This window comes from Onthophagus taurus, chromosome 1 (assembly GCF_036711975.1).
Source record: "Onthophagus taurus isolate NC chromosome 1, IU_Otau_3.0, whole genome shotgun sequence".
Taxonomy (NCBI): domain Eukaryota; kingdom Metazoa; phylum Arthropoda; class Insecta; order Coleoptera; family Scarabaeidae; genus Onthophagus; species Onthophagus taurus.
Window position 1 is genome coordinate 4,916,842 of NC_091966.1, and position 17,579 is coordinate 4,934,420.

The 17,579-nt window shown below is 31.3% G+C and overlaps 1 protein-coding gene across 33 annotated transcripts in view; it reads right to left on the minus strand.

The window, feature by feature from the left end:
- The window catches only part of LOC111415678 (longitudinals lacking protein, isoforms H/M/V), a 289,549-nt gene that overhangs the window by 184,908 nt on the left and 87,062 nt on the right, over positions 1 to 17,579 (minus strand). The window contains exons 5-6 of one of the 33 annotated variants that reach the window (XM_023047487.2): positions 1,505 to 1,717; positions 1,316 to 1,396 (exon numbers count right to left, since the gene is read on the minus strand). The exons of 29 other annotated variants lie outside the window; for them this stretch is intronic. In XM_023047487.2, the coding sequence (XP_022903255.1) occupies positions 1,539 to 1,717 (179 nt within the window). In that variant the 3' untranslated portion in view covers positions 1,316 to 1,396; positions 1,505 to 1,538. Of the gene's footprint in view, positions 1 to 1,315; positions 1,397 to 1,504; positions 1,718 to 7,288; positions 7,598 to 7,727; positions 8,559 to 15,101; positions 15,570 to 17,579 lie in introns of those variants that run through there. 3 more of the 33 variants (XM_023047480.2, XM_023047450.2, XM_023047446.2) reach the window with 3 other exon arrangements.

Here is a 17,579-nt window from a genome sequence, read left to right on the forward strand (position 1 = left end):
TTGGACGGATTTAATTTGATGTTTGACTGTTTACATTTCATAAAATGATATCAATACGGTAGCTTAATTAATTAAGTTTGATAGATTTACATCTTACATCTCAAATTTATATTCTAAGGGCCGATTGTACAATATACCGATAAACTTCCCGACAGCGTTGTCTGGCAGATAAGTTATTTTGTACTGTATTACAATGTACGGACATTTTTGTCGGGGAGAATATTGGCAGGATAACTTATCGGATACTCAGAAGTGCCGATAAGACGGTTATCCGCCAGATATGTATGGTTACCAAGGTTTTTATACATATAACAACATTAACAAACGTTGTCTGTTGTGAAAAAGTTTGGTTAGTTTGTTTTTCTGGAAGGAAAAAAAAATTAACGTGCTACTAATTATACACAAGAGGAGTGTTGGAGATTAATTGAAATAGTAGAAAATCTAGCTAATATGATATAAAATAAAAAAAACAGATGCGGTCACTTGGAAAGAGAAGGGTTATACCTTCTCTTTATACTTGGTAATTATTTATCACATATCTTGTATTTTAGAAAGCGACATTGGGGGTGGTTCATGTGAAGAAAAGTTAAACCCGTTACATGAAAGAACTAGAAATTTGATAAAACTAAGCTGTAATGGAACACCATCACAATTTGACAGTGATTGTTTAGGTTAATTATTTTACCAATTTTATAATATATGTGTTTAACTCTATTTATGAGAAATGAATCAAATTTCAAAGAAAGACGTTTCTTAATTACTCGATAGAGAGAATTACTAGATATGGGGAAAAAGTACTACCAACCCAGTCTTATTTAGCCGATAGCAATCCTCCCGACAAGAAAAGTTTGTACAACAGCGAATATCTTTATCCTCCCGATAAGTTTATCGGCCGGATAATTATCAGACAGATTTATCGGTATATTGTACAACCGGCCATAAGTCAAATTAAACACATTATGAAACAAAATAATAAAATAAAAAATAAACCTTCACCGATTAATAAATAACTTTTAAGATTAACAGATTTACCTTTATCTATTCAATTAAAATACTTATTTATCAAATTCAGTAGCATTCCAATATAATGTCCACTTACAGGTTAATATAATGCATTAAAATTAATTAATAAACATTTTTTTAATTTCTTTATATTTATTCTATTTTATTCTAATTAAGTAATTAATGATATTTATATTATAGTAATTTTTTTAGTATTAATTCGTTCGTGGTCTGTGGATGAGAAGATGCGACATCAAATCATACTTTCGCTTACATTTCTTTTCACAATACGGGCAACTAAATTTCGGTTCAACTCCACATTCGAATTTTAAATGTCTAGTGACGACGGATTTTAATTTATAAGTTTTTGGACATTGCGGGCAACGATATCGACCTGAAAAAGATATTAATAAATTAATATTAATTACCTGTAAACAATTAGATTAAAAGAAGCGCTTAAAACTATAACAAAAAAATTGTTTTTGTACTTTTTTATACACACCAAATTTATTATTGCAAAAAAAATATTTTCGTGATTATTTTTTTTGCTCTATATGTGAATACAGGTGAATTCTCAATCCAGTCTTCTGCCTAAATTTTCTGTTACAATGTGCGCAACAAAATTGGGGTTCAACTCCACATTCCAATTTTAAATGTCTGTTTAAGTAAGCTTTACATTTATAAGTTTTTGGGCATTTAGGACAAGGATATCGACCTAAAAATAAACAAAATAAAAATATTTTAGTATCATAAATGAAATAATAAAAAAATTAATTAAATAAAATAATTAGTAAATAAATTAAAATAATTAGTAAATAAATTAAAATAATTAGTAATTAAAAAAAAACAATATTTAATACTTATTTTATACCAACAATATTTATTTTATTAACTGCTGATATTTTAACTATTTATTTATGACAAAGATAAAAAAATCGATTTTGATAACTTATTTTTTATAATTAGTTAACTTTTCCGCGATCTGTGTGTAAGCATGTGCACTTTCAAATAAGCCTTTTGCCTAAATTTTTTTCCACAACGTGCGCAACTAAATTGCGGTTCGATTCCACATTCGAATTCATAGTGTCGTTTCATATGGGATTTATATTTATAGGTTCTTGGACATTGTGGGCAACAAAACCGACCTAAAAAAATAAAAAAAATAATAAGTAATTGTGAATAATGGGAGAAATTAATTAAAATTAAATATCGATCTAAAAGAAAAAATAAATAACTAAATAATCAAAGAATATAAATCACTAAATAAACAAATAAATGTTTTATTTATAATTAGTTACAAAGTATATGATTCATTATAGTACAAAATAATATATACAATAAAAATTCTATCTTTTTCGTGTGACCAGTTTGTTGCTCTGGACAACTATCAGTGTTAAATAAGATGCATCTAAACGTTGCTGGTGAAAAAATCGTAAGTACTGGAATTGTTACTGTATTAACAGCACTGTTACAGTTTAAACTAATATGCTTGTTAATCTGAAGACCACAATTATTCCTGAGAAGAAGGGCAAATAATATTTGTTAATTTTAGGATTATTTCTCAACCATTTGCAAAGTTTATCATCAAAACCTTTTTAAAACCAATGTGCAAAGGCTGAGATTTGCTTGAAAAATAAAAACAGAATAGAGTTGCAGCATAGAGATCAAAAATACCTGGAAACGCCCATGAAGTATCTGAAAACACTAATCTTTGAAAATTCTCTGTGAATCCTTTGAAAAATTTGTGAAAAAAAAACTAGCAATTCCTAAATTTCTAATATTTATTGTAATATCTAGACATTGTTATAAATTCCTATTTATTCTTAGATATTGTGAGGAATCAATGAATAACTTATTAGACGTTTAGGAATCTTTGGAAGTTCTGTGGAAAATCAATGATTTTTCTAAAAATCAATTCGTGAGAATTGCCTTGATAAATCTTCAGATATCTCAACAAATATCTCGACTATTATTAGAAATATGAAAAAGTGTTATAAAAGGAAAGATGCCCCACACTTAATATTCTATTATTTGTCATATTCAAAAAATAATTGAGCATCAAATGTATTAGATACTGCGAATACTATGATATATCACATGCAATAGTAAAAGTATCAAAACTGATTGAGTATCTTGCTACGTTGTTGACGTTATTTTCTTTTCTAAGAGTGTACACGTATCTAGAAAGGAGACATGCATGTCCTTGTCTTTTTAGATCAGGTCTTGGAAATGTATAAGACATAAAGACGTTATCTTTTAAAGAACAAATTACAGTTATTTTGAAATCATATCCTCCAAGAGTTTTAATATACAGTTCAACCACCACCATTTCTGTTCTACAACTTCCAGCATCTTGCTTACCAGTAGGTGATATGTACAGTCGTGTTCATGGGAAATGCGCACCAAAGGTTAAGAGCTGTTGTGAGATCCGACATGCCGCTGACTAAACAGGCTGAGCCGAGCGCACACGAAGCTACGCCTGTTTAGCCAACATGTCGGATCTCACAAGAGCTCTTGACTTTCGGTGCGCATTTCCCGTGAACACGACTGTACCTTGTCATGATACAAATTTATAGGAAATAAGCAACATATTTTCAAGCCATAACTAGATTACTGGATTATTTTAGACGAATGTCAATAGTGAGTCTTCTTTTTTTATTAAGACAACTCTTAAAGATTCTTGAGATGCAGATGTCAAACTTTCTTGCCTTAGGTGATCTGCCAGGAAGTCTCTTCGATATGGATTTTTCTTCCAGTGCCCACTTCGCGCTTCTATTAACATGGTCTCCTCCATAGCATCTTCATGTTAATCTTGTGAGTCTAATAACATCCTAGATATATATTCTGGAGGACATACAGAATCGGTATTAGAAGTGGGTTCTGGGTCTGGCGAGGAAAACACCAGGGTACATTGTGAGGGAGGATGTGAAGATGAGGTTGGAACCGGGCAGAAGAGTAATAAAATATGAAGAAATTACAAAAAAAACATACTGCGGGATCTTAGGGGAGTATTCGAAGAAAGTTAGGGAGTGGAAATATTACAAAAAGGCGGGTTATTCGGCGGCAGAGTTAAATAATGGAGGGTGATGTTGGGTGGATGTTGGGTGGAGCAAGGACGCAGATAAGGGAAGGAAGGTACAATGAAAGATATGGTGACATAATAACGGAAGGGCTTCCAAAATACTTGGTAAAGGAGGGGAGTGAAGAAAAGAAGAGGCTGGTGACGAGATTTCGTTGTGGTAATGAGGAAAGAGCGAACAGGTACTGGGAGGACGATGTGGATAGGTGGTGTAGGCTGTACGGAGAGAATTAGGAGACGCTGCTGGAACATATGTTGAGAGGGTATAGCGAGCTGAGGGAGAATGAAAGGAATCGGAGTCAAATTTTAGAAGAGGGAGGAAGGTAGGAGATGAATGAGGGAGGTGGTTGAGACGAAGGGACAGAGGAAGGGGTAAAAGCCTGATATTCTTGCTAGATATGCTTTATTTGTTTGTGTACGGATTTCTTGATGTGAAGTTCTGCTCGTCGAAAATTATATAGCTGCCGTTGTAGATCATTTTAATTTTCTGCCATTAATATAGTATCCTAAGCGTATTATTTTTATCACCTCATTACCACAACATATGAATTGATCATATTCTGAACCTTTTTTGGAAATGTCTTTGTGTTAATCATCAATCTTTTGCTGTTAAGATAATAGATACAAATTGTTATTTCCTTATGTTTATTTAAGTTCAGAGATTTTGTAAATTCTTTCACGTAGTATGAAACCAGTGAACTATAAATCATTGGGTTTTGGGTTGTAAAGGAGTATATATTCTAAAAATTAAGATATAATGTTCTGTGCTCCATGTTGCTCAGATAGGCGATAAATTGACAAACATCTTACAACACTGACGTACATCTTATTTAATGTACCAGAAATAATATTATCAAATATATGTTTTGTGGACAAATATTTATAGACATACTATCAAAACGTATTCTTCCAGATATTTATATAATTTGATGCTATGAAAATGTTAAAAATAGTATAAGTTAAACTGTCCAAAAAGTAACGTAATCATTAACTATAAGCAATAACAAAAACATATTTAAATATATAAGTATTTTATTGCTTAAATATTTATAAATCGTGACTACTCTACGACCTGTGTGTGAGTAAATGTATTCTTAAATGGTACTTGTGCCTACACTTTTTCCCACAATATGCGCAAGTAAATTTCGGTTCAACTCCACATTCGAATTTCAAATGTCTATTAACGAGATATTTCAATTTATAGGTTTTTGGACATTGTGGACAACAAAATCGACCTACAAAATAAAAAGCGGGTATAAGTATTAATAAAAATAATTAAAAAAATAATAAATAAAAACATAACTTTAATATAAGTACGAAGGCTTTCACGGCCGCTGTTAATTATACTAAAACTAGAACTAATGGTAGCACTATCACTAGAACTAACACTACACCTACAATTAGAAATTTTCGTGTTAACTTGCGTCTTTTGAAAAAGTGTTTGACCTTCTTCTTCTTCAGAAACAAGTTCGAAGTGAGTCACTATAATAATAATCAGAAGACGTCTTCAGAAGACGCACGGCTAAACCTGAAACTTTCTAGTTCTAGATCTAGTGTTAGTTCAATTTTTACACTAGCACTGTTACTATATAGAATTACCACTATATCTAGAACTAGAATCATTTGGGTTTAGCCACGCGTCTCTAAAGACGGCTAAACCCAAATTATTCAAGTTCTAGGTATAGTGTTAGTTCGAGTTTCACATTTGCACTGTCACTAGAACTAACACTATACTTAGAACTGGAATCATTTGGATTTAGCCGCGCCTCTCTAAAGACGGCTAAACCCAAATGATTCTACTTCTAGGTATAGTGTTAGTTCTAGTTTCACACTTACACAGTCACTAGAACTAACATTAGACCTAGAACTAGAAATATTTGGATTTAGCCGCAAGTCTGTAAAGACGGCTAAACCCAAATGATTCTAGTTCTAGGTATAGTGTTAGTTCTAGTTTCACACTTGCACTGTCACTAGAACTAACATTAGACCTAGAACTAGAAACATTTGGGTTTAGCCGCACCTGTCTAAAGAGGGCTAAACCCAAATGATTCTAGTTCTAGATGTAGTGTTAGTTCTAGTTTTACACTTGCACTGTTACTAGAACTAACATTAGACCTAGAACTAGAAATATTTGGGTTTAGCCGTACGTCTCTTAAGCCGGCTAAACCCGAATGATTCTAGTTCTAGATATAGTGTTGGTTCTAGTTTTACACTTGCACTTTCACTAGAACTAACACTATACCTAGAACTAGAATCATTTGAGTTTAGCCGCACTTGTCTAAAGACGGCTAAACCCAAATGATTCTAGTTCTAGATATAGTGTTAGTTCTAGTTTTACACTTGCACTTTCACTAGAACTAACACTATACCTAGAACCAGAATCATTTGGGTTTTGCCGCACCTCTCTAAAGACGGCTAAACCCAAATGATTCTAGTTCTAGATATAGTGTTAGTTCTAGTTTTACACTTGCACTGTTACTAGAACTAGCATTAGATCTAGAACTAGAAACATTTGGGTTTAGCCGTACGTCTCTTAAGCCGGCTAAAACATTCTAGTTCTAGGTATAGTGTTAGTTCTAGTTTTACACTTGCACAGTCACTAGAACTAACACTATACCTAGAACTAGAATCATTTGGGTTTAGCCGCACCTGTCTAAAGACGGCTAAACGCAAATGATTCTGGTTCTAGATATAGTGGTAGTTCTAGTTTTACACTTGTACTGTCAGTAGAACTAACACTATACCTAGAACTAGAATTATTTGAGTTTAGCCGCACCTCTCTAAAGACGGCTAAACCTAAATGATTCTAGTTCTAGGTAAAGTGTTAGTTCTAGTTTCACACTTACACTGTCACTAGAACTAACATTAGACCTAGAACTAGAAATATTTGGGTTTAGCCTTACGTCTCTTAAGACGGCTAAACCCAAATGATTCTAGTTCCTGGTCTAGCGCTGCACAACAATTAAAACTAGAACTAGAAAGTTTCGGGTTTTTAGCCGTGCGTCTTCAGACATGTATTGATATGTTGTATTTTATGTGGGACAAATTACCTAAGTAGTCACTGTATACTTTTTTTTTTTCAACAATGCGCAAATTTAAATGTTTTCAGACATTGTGAATCGACCTAAAACAAAAATTAAAGAATTAATAACAATAATATAATTAAAGAAATAATAAAAAGAAATAACACCGAAAAAAAAAACAATATATTTTATAATAACGTTTATTAATAAATTCTTTGGATATCTTAAATTTGAAATGATTTAATCAAAATTATTTAATATTGACAAAGGTAGATAAGTGAACTTTGGTAATATATTTACTGTGATTAATGATATTTCTGTAATCTATGTGTAAGCATATGCGATATTAAATGGGTTTTTTGCCTGGTTCTTTTTCCACAAATTTCGCAACGAAATTGCGGTTCCACTCCACACTCGTATTTAACATGTCTCGATAAGTTATTGCTGTGTTTGTAGCTTTTATGGCAACTCTTACAGTAAAATCTGACGCCATCTAAAAAGAAACATTAACTTAAAAAAAGAAAAAAATACGAAAAACATATATTAGCGAAGCAACATTACAACAGATAAATCTACAAACACCGATGAATATATACGAAAAAAAAAAAAATAAATAACCACAATTTTATAAAAGGACTTGTATATTTGAGTAAAAAAAAGTTGCACACTCGAAAATTATAAAATAGCGAAAAGAGTATAAAAAAAGCAATAAAAGCTAAAAATAAGAGTATAAAATAACAAAAAGCTAAATCTAAATAGTCTTAAATGAAATCCTTTTTATATTAGGATTTGTAATTATTATTATTTATTAAGGCACATTAACTAGGATTTTTTAAACAAAAATCCATCAACCTTAAAAAATCTAAGCAAAAAAATTAATATGAGTATCGAAAATTTACTTCAGGAACGATTACACAAAATAAAGTATTAAACGTACAATTAACTCACAAAATAATGATAAAAATCATTATTTAATCAGTTTATTGTATTAAACTTAAAATTACTTATAAAAAATTGTTATTGGAATGGCTTAATCAGGTTAATTTAAAAGTACTAACTCAAAAAAAAATCTTTTCTTAAAAAATACTTTTAAATCACCCTGTATAATTAAAAAAAAACTTTTTATTCCTTGCATTTAATATGGCCAATTTTAAAATCCAAAATCGTTTCGGATAAAGAAGCGATATCGACGTCTTTGTGAAGTCTTTCCATGTGTCTCATCATGTGCATTTTTTGTTTCGCTTTATAAGAACAATAAAGACATTCAAATTGAGGTTCTTTTCCGCACTCCCATTTCTGATGGTTACGCAATGAACTTTTCAATTTATAACGTCTGTCGCAATTTTCGCATTGGAAACAAGATTGTATTTCGCTTAACGGCGATTCGTTATTAAAAATATTACGACCGATTATTTTTATTCTTGGAAATTTACCTCCACCTGGTTTACCAACATCTGAAACACACATTGGGTTTTGTTGGTAAAAATTAAAAAAAATAATAATAAAAACGAAAGAAATTAGTCAAAATAAACTAAGTACATACGTAATCAAAAGAAATTAAAAACAAAAAAAAATTATTGGGGTGGTAGTTTTTATGGGGAGGAAAAAACTACGCATGCAACTAGGGATAACTCAAGATTATTAAGATTAAAGCAAAAAAAAATGAAATAAATTAAGAATTTATTATAAAAATGTTTATTTGTAGTTTTATTATTAATAAATTATTGTAATTTATTAATCTCCTCTTTATATCATCGTGCTTATTCTGGGACACCTGATGCAACAACTCGAAAAAAAAAAATTGAATTTAGTGTCGTCATATCATATCTTGAGATCTTCTCATACTCTGAGTACTTCCAATAAACGACATATTACCCGAAGAAATTGATGGATTGTGAGTTCGTTAAAAATTATTCAAAAAATTGTTCAAAATTGTCCAAGTAATTGCAAACCATTTGTTGTTTGGTTGTGCAAAATCATGGAAAGTGAGCTAATTCATTGGAAACTTGTCTAAATATTGAGAACTGGTTCGATTCTTCTCTGGTGATTGAGAACTAGGTCTAAATTGTTCAAAATGGATTTATAGTGTTGCAAAATTGTCCACAATCATCAAAACCTTATCTAAATGATTGAGATGTGGATTAAAGCTATAAGTTTCCATATTCTACACAAATTATTGCATGTTGAAGCTGTAAGATTTCACACCAACATTTGTGTGTATATAAAAATCAATTTAATGAATCAAAAATGATTCTGTTCTAGAATTGTGGTACGATTATCAACTTCGAAGTGATGTTTGAACTTCATTAAGCAAAATCATGAAGAAATTTTAAGTAGACTCATAATAACTGAGATGTAAGAGATCAAAAAGAATCAATACAATGATTTTTAGATTTTATTATTTTTAACGTAGTCTTTCTGGAAGCAGGTAGAGCAATCAATGGAGGATTCTACAGTGAAGTGATGGAAACATTCTAGAAGAAATTGAAACAAATACAACTTCACTTTTCAAAGAACAAAGTGGTAATAAATCACGACATGATTCCAGCACACTAATTCGAAGTCATCATTACTTCTGATCACGACCTATATGACTCAAGGTCATTGGTAAATGAGATAGAAATATATTAAATGTCCTTGAACTTTAACCTTTCGAAACCAACTTTTTCTATATGTTAAAGAGAAGGATAGGCTGAAGTAAATAAGACTTTTTTTTTCAATATTGACGTGAATATGTCCAAAGCACACCTAATATTCAGCAAATAGTGTTTGTAGCAAAATCTGGGACAAATTATTATTTGCTAATTGCTACTTCTGGCGTAGTAAGTAATACTTCATCGAATCCAATGTCTTCTGCTGAGATATTTATTGCGTGTCTGATTATGTTCCATTTGTAATGTAACTTACTCCATTCCATCCTCACCACAATATCGCTTGTCTCCACATACTTCACTGTCTAGATATGCGTTCCAACACCTAAAAAAAGGAAGACAGATGAAGCCGACAGATTAATTACTTACCGCATCTGCTAATTCTTACTTCTTTTCTTATCCATCTTTGCTATCCCATTGTCTATCAAAGTGTAATCATCCATTTAAGTACGTGCTTTTATCTGTTTTCAAATTTTTTCTGACTACAAAGAGACTGTAAAGGCAAGAAAGAGTCTTCAGAGAGAAGAAGAACACTAAAAAAAAAAGACTAATAGAAACAAATTGACAGAGATTCTATAGACAAGAAAGATACTGAACAGAGATTGGATAGAGAAAAGAGGATTAAGCAAAGAGAGAGATTGTAAAGACAATGAAGAAATAAGACGAGCAGGAAAAGATTAAAGAGAGACTTGTATTAGATGAAACTGATTGAGTACGACTGAGCAAAGAAAAAAAAATAATAAGAGACTGTATAGACAAAAAAGTTCCTAGAGAGACAAAAACTGGAAAGGTAAGAAGGAGACTGGTAACGAAAGAAAGAGAAAGAACAAAGACTGAAAAAAAGTGTTGACACACAGGAGAGAGACTGAAAAAAAAACTATAAAGTCAATAAAGGATCTTACAGTGTAAGGCTGGAAAGAGAATGGAAAGAAGGTAAAGCGACTGAACTGAGAAGGGAGAAACTGGAAAAACATTACAACAGTAAGAAAAGTATTACCTGAGAAGAAGAAGACTGAAAAGCGGAAAAATAACAATACAAACATACTGACATGAATTGAAAACACAAAAAAGAATCTAGTAACAGAAAGAAGATAATAAAAGCGATTAGACAAAGAGAGGAACCATAAAATCAAAATAGAAACGAGACAGAAAAGTGGAAAACACTAAAATGAGATTGGAATAGATGGAACAAGAAGACAAAAGAGACCGTGCAAAGGGAAAGATTAAAAAGTGATTGTAAAGAGAAGAAAACCTGTAAAGAGACTGGTAATAGAAGAAAAACTGAACAGAGACTAGAAAGAAAGCAAGAGACGAAACTGTGATGGGAAAGATATTACAAAAACAAGAAAGGAACTTAACAGAGAAGGGGAACATCTCAAAAAGAGGGGTAATAGTGGAGAGACATTGAACAAAAACTGAAAAGACAAAAAAGACTCCGACAGGAAATCGGAAAATTTTCTGGAAATAGAGAAGGGATTCTGGAAAGCCACTGTAAAGGCAAGGAAAGGACTTGATGGAGCAGTGCAATGCTGCAAAGGAAATGGTAATAGAAAAAAATGACTAAAGTGAGAAGAGGAAGTTTAGAGAAGGCCTGTCAAAGCAATAAAGAAACGGAGCAAAGAAGATGAAGACTAGTAATAGAAGAAAAACTGTACAAAGACTAGAAAGAAAGCAAGAGACTAGATTGTGATGGGAAAGACTGTATTACAAAAACAGGAAAGGAACTTAACAGAGAACGGGAACACCTCAAAGAGAGGGGTAATAGTGGAGAGAAATTGAACAAAAACTGAAAAGACAAAAGAGACTGAGGCAGGAAATCGGAAAATTTTCTGGAAAGAGAGAAGGGATGCTGGAAAGACACCGTAAAGGCAAAGAAAGAACTTGATAGAGCAGTGCAATGCTGTCAAGGAAATGGCAATGGAAAAAAATTACTGAAATGAGAAGAGGAAGATTAAAGAAGGACTGTCAAAGCAATAAAGAAACTGAGCAAAGAAAAGGAAGACTAGTAATAGTAGAAAAACTGAACAGAGACTAGAAAGAAAATAAGAGACAAGATTGTGATGAGAAAGATTGTATTACAAATACAAGAAAGGAACTTAAAAGAGAAGGGGAACACCTCAAAGAGAGGGGTAATAGTGAGGAGAAATTGAACAAAAACTGAAAAGACAAAAAGACTCAGACAGGAAATCGGAAAATTTTCTGAAAACAAAGAAGGGATCCTGGAAAGACACTGTAAAGGCAAGGGAAAGACTTGACAGAGCAGTGCAATGCTGCAAAGGAAATGGCAATGGAAGAAAATGGCTGAAGTGAGAAGAGGAAGAATAAAGAAGGACTGTCAAAGCAATAAAGAAACTGAGCAAAGAAAAGGAAGACTAGTAATAGAAGAAAAAATGAACAGAGACTAGAAAGAAAGCAAGAGACAAGATTGTATTACAAAAACAAGAAAGGAGCTTAACAGAGAAGGGGAACACCTCAAAGAGAGGGGCAATAGTGGAGAGAAATTGAACAAAAACTTAAAAGACAAAAAAGACTCCGACAGGAAATCGGAAAATTTTCTGAAAACAAAGAAGGGATCCTGGAAAGACACTGTAAAGGCAAGGAAAGAACTTGATAAAGCAGTGCAATGCTGCAAAGGAAATGGTAATGGAAAAAATGACTGAAGTGAGAAGAGGAAGTTTAGAGAAGGGTTGTCAAAGCAATAAAGAAACTGAGAAAAGAAGAGGAAGACTAGTAATAGAAGTAAGAGATTGATTAGAGACTGGAACAGCTGTCGTCACAGCAACGTCATAGCTGTGCAAATGAGCTAAAGAACATTTGTCCTAATCACCCAACAAAATGCATTATCACAGGAATGCGAGAAGACTTTAGCGTCCATAAATATTAATGTATAGGTCACAGGTAAAGCGTGTATTTCAGTTAATGTACACATTGACGTAACGTTTACATTACATTTACTAGTGAATGTGTATATAAACTAGGCAGTGTATGCATTTGCTAAGAGATGTTAGTAAAAGTTATAACAAAGAAAATTTACTGTATAATTTTTTTAATGGAAAGGATTGTATGTGATGATAGTAGTAAGTAAGTAAGTATAGTAGTAACCATTTTTTGGGTTGGGTTGGGTTGGGTTTCGTTATATAATATACTAGTAAACGTACTTTAAGCTTTAACTGAGCGTCATTACTAATTGTATACATCAACTAGTAAAAGTTTACATTTCGTATTTTATATACACATTAATTAGATAAAATAGATAATGTATGCATTGACTAGACAATGTGTACATTCACGGAATGAATGCTTTAACTGTAACATATACAGGGTGTCCGGAGATGACGTGTACAACGAAAAACCACAAATACCTTGACCAAAAGTATGATGAATTAACTCAACTTATCTATATATAAAATTGCTTAGTTTCATCGCTAGAGGGCTTTAAAAATTAACAAACTCTTTTTGTTTCTATTAATATATTCTAACCAAGAAAAATGGTATTGTTTGTACAGGGTGTTAAAAAGATATGGATGCATAAATTATTGTGACAAAGTTTTTAAACACCCTATAATTTTCTAAATTAGAGTTTATTCCATAAACAGCTGTAGTCTACTGATACAAACGCATGGCCAAAAAATGAGTAAAATTCATTGAGGATTTTTCGAGTTATTTAAAAAAAAGTATTATTTTTAAAGCCTTCTAGACGCTCAACTAAGCAATTTTGTATACAGGGTGCCCATTATGAATGGAATATCATATATATATTGGTAGGTATCAACTTTATAAAAAAACATTTTATACAACAGTTGTTTAATATTTGATTTTCCATAATAAGACAGCATTCAATTGTTTTTATTTCAGAAAACAAATGAGCAACGAATAACACTTGAAGTTTTTTAAAAGGCAATGTACCCTTTCGTTAGGCTCATTTGATAGAGATTTTTTTTCTCTTTACGATGACGTAAAATTTTAGTACCCTATTATCAAAAAATTTTTGAAAAAAAATTAAAAATTGCTTATTAAGAAAATTTTACTAATAACATTAATCTAGATATCCGAGATCGTACCTCGTAGTACCTCGAATTATTGGAAATGTACTTAATTTACAGTAATAATTCGAAGTACTTGGCGATCTCGGATATCTAGATTAATGTCATTGATTAATTTTTATTAATAAACAATTTTTACATTTTTTCCAAAAATTTTCTGATGTAAGGGTACAAAAATTGTATGTCATCGTAAAGAGAAAAGTAATCTCAAAACTAAACAATTAAATGCAGTCTTATTATGGCAAATAAAATATTAAACAACTTTTGTATAAAATGTTTTTTTATATAACCAACATTTACCGAGATATATACTATATTCCACACATAATGGGCACCCTGTATAGATAAGATGAGTTAAATCACCATATTTTTTGTCAAGGTACTTGTGGTCTTGCGTTGTACACGTCATTTCAGGACATCTGTATAATATAAAACATAATAAACATAAACGAAAAATAAAACTGAAAGATCTTGTGCAAGATTATACACTCAACTATTTAAACTCCTAGGAATAATCTTCATATACCAATAATTATAACCCATATCTTGTGAATGTTTTCTTTTTAAAAAAATCTAAAAATAAAATAAATTAGAAAATATAAAATAATTAATTGTTTTAATATTTACCATTTAATCAAAAACCAAGATGTTAAATAACCTATAATTTCAAAAGAATTATGATAATAATAAAACGCAATTTTTTTAATGTAATTTATATACCAGAACCCACAACTTTATAAAATATATTTAAAACTACAACGAAATCTAAAAAAAAAATAAAATAAAACAGAACAAATTTTTCTATAAAAAAATCTACAACTTCTCAAATCAACTCTAATATACAAATAACAAAACTTATTTATTGCTCATTCTTTGGAAAGTATTGGGGGGAATATTTCTAGAGTATCTACAAAAAAAATTAGTTATTGCTATAAGTAAGGCACTATTATAAACAATTTCCTATAACTAATCTATAAAAATATTGCAAATATAAGGCACTTCGTTTTTGTTTGTTTCTTTTTGTAAAAATTTAACTCGTATCAGCACCATATGTTAATAAAATTTAAAAAAATATGGTTAACTTAACCTATTAATTTTATAATCTGTACAAATTAACAATATCTATATAAAAAATATCAATAGCACTATCTACTTATTATTTTTCACCCATTTACCAAAATCTAAATATTTCTATGATTTATTTCTAAAAATATCAACACGATTATGGTATATTTTTAATACATGGTGATTCAAAAATACATTTTTTGAATAAATCTTTTCCTATTTATTTTTGAAACACCACGCATTGCTTATTAATTTTTTTAAGTGGTAACCCTTATTTAAAATTAAAGAAAAAAAAGAAAATAATAAACACAAAATTAATAATAAGAAAAGAAAAAAAATCATAAATTAAATCATGGAATAGTGTGGTGTTTACGAATATGTACCCCTAAATTTCCTTTTTGTTTTGCTCTATACGGGCAATGGGGACATTGAAAGCTCGGTTCTTTACCACCACACTCAACTTGTTCGTGACGTCTCATTGTCGATTTCCATCGATATCGTTTACCGCAATGTCGACAAGCAAATTGCGATTCATTGCTATAACCAGGACGAGCAGCCTGATCGACGTATTCTTCTTTAATCCTGTTGGTTTTTGATCGACCGTTGTCCCGTTTCGATTTGTAGTCCTTTGCCAAAGGATTGCGAAGTAAAGATATCAATGTCGGATTTCCATCCGGAGTTATGATCTGCTCGAGTTCCAAGAACTCTGCAAAATAAGATCGGTTAAAAAAAAGAAAGCAAACGAAAATTAATAAAAAATAAATAAAACAAAAAATTCCGGTTAAAATAAGCGGAAAATATTAAACAAATAATAATTTGATTAAAAAAAAAATTGTTTTAATTATGGTGAGCCCAGTGCAGAAACGATAAAGTTAATCACATAAAGCATGATGATGATCCGAATAAAATGATTATGAAATTATTATGGTTATAAATAAATTTTAAGTCGAAAATAAATTTTTCTTGTTTAAGAATAAAGTTTAAAGAATTTTCGATTCAAAATTTATTTTGCTACAACGGTTTTCTTTTTTTTTATCAATTTGCCAACACAAAAATAAAGAAGTAAAAAATACCAAATAAATACACAAAAAGTAAATTATACAATAAAGTAACCATTTAATCATTAAAAAAATAAATACAAAATAATAATAATTATTTTCATTTAGAGTTTTCGATAAACCTGAAATTAAAATATATTAATAACGATTAAAAAACAAATTTTATAAAAACATTTCATACCTTTTTGTTGCCACTTATATTATACAATGAATTTCACTTAAGATGCAATATAATAAAATATATTTCCGTAGAAACCAAGGCTTATTTTGTCCCATATAAAATGCAACATGTCAATATAATTTGATATTACAGTAAAACCTCGATATTACGGATATTACCTCGGATTAATACGGGGAAGGCAGTGTTCGTTATAGATCAATAAAAATATACAATAATCTAGTGCTAATAACAAATAAAACTAGACTAACACTAGCACTAAAACTAACACTACACCTAGAAACATACCGTCTCTTAAGATGGCTAAACCCCAATATTTCTAGTTCTAGGTCTAGTGTTAGTTCTAGTTTTACACTAGCACTGCCACTAAAACTAACACAAGATCTAGAACTAGAATCATTCGGGTTTAGCCGTCTTGAGAGACGTGCGGCTAAATCCGAATGTTTCTAGTTCTCGGTCTAGTGTTAGTTCTAGTTTTGCACTACCACTAGAACTAACACAAGACCTAGAACTAGAATCATTCGGGTTTAGCCATCTTGATAGACGTGCGGCTAAATCCGAATGATTCTAAATCTAGGTCTAGTGTTAGTTCTAATTTTGCACCAGCACCATCACTAGAACTAACACTCGACCTAGATCTAGAATCATTCGGATTTAGCCGCACGTCTCTCAAGACAGCTAAATCCGAATGATTCTAGATCTAAGTCTAGTGTTAATTCTAGTTTTGCACCAGTACTATCACTAGAACTAACACAACACCTATAACTAGAATCATTCGGGTTTAGCCGTTTTAAGAAACGTGCGGCTAAATCCGAATGTTTCTAGTTCTCGGTCTAGTGTTAGTTCTAGTTTTGCACTACCACTAGAACTAACACAAGACCTAGAACTAGAATCATTCGGGTTTAGCCATCTTGATAGACGTGCGGCTAAATCCGAATGATTCTAAATCTAGGTCTAGTGTTAGTTCTAATTTTGCACCAGCACCATCACTAGAACTAACACTCGACCTAGATCTAGAATCATTCGGATTTAGCCGCACGTCTCTCAAGACAGCTAAATCCGAATGATTCTAGATCTAAGTCTAGTGTTAATTCTAGTTTTGCACCAGTACTATCACTAGAACTAACACAACACCTATAACTAGAATCATTCGGGTTTAGCCGTTTTAAGAAACGTGCGGCTAAATCCGAATGTTTCTGGTTCTCGGTCTAGTGTTAGTTCTAGTTCTGTACTAGCACTATCACTAAAACTAACACTAGACTTAGAACTAGAAACATTCCGTTTAGCCACGCATCACTCAAGGCGGCTAAACCTGAATGTTTCTAGTTTTAGGTAAAATGTTAGTTTTAGGACAGTGCTAGGTAACGCTAGTTAGCATTAGATATCACTGTGTAGACATTTCTATTGAATTAAAACTAAAACCAACACAAAACCTAGAACTAGAAGCATTCGGATTTAACCGTCTTGAGAGACGTGCGGT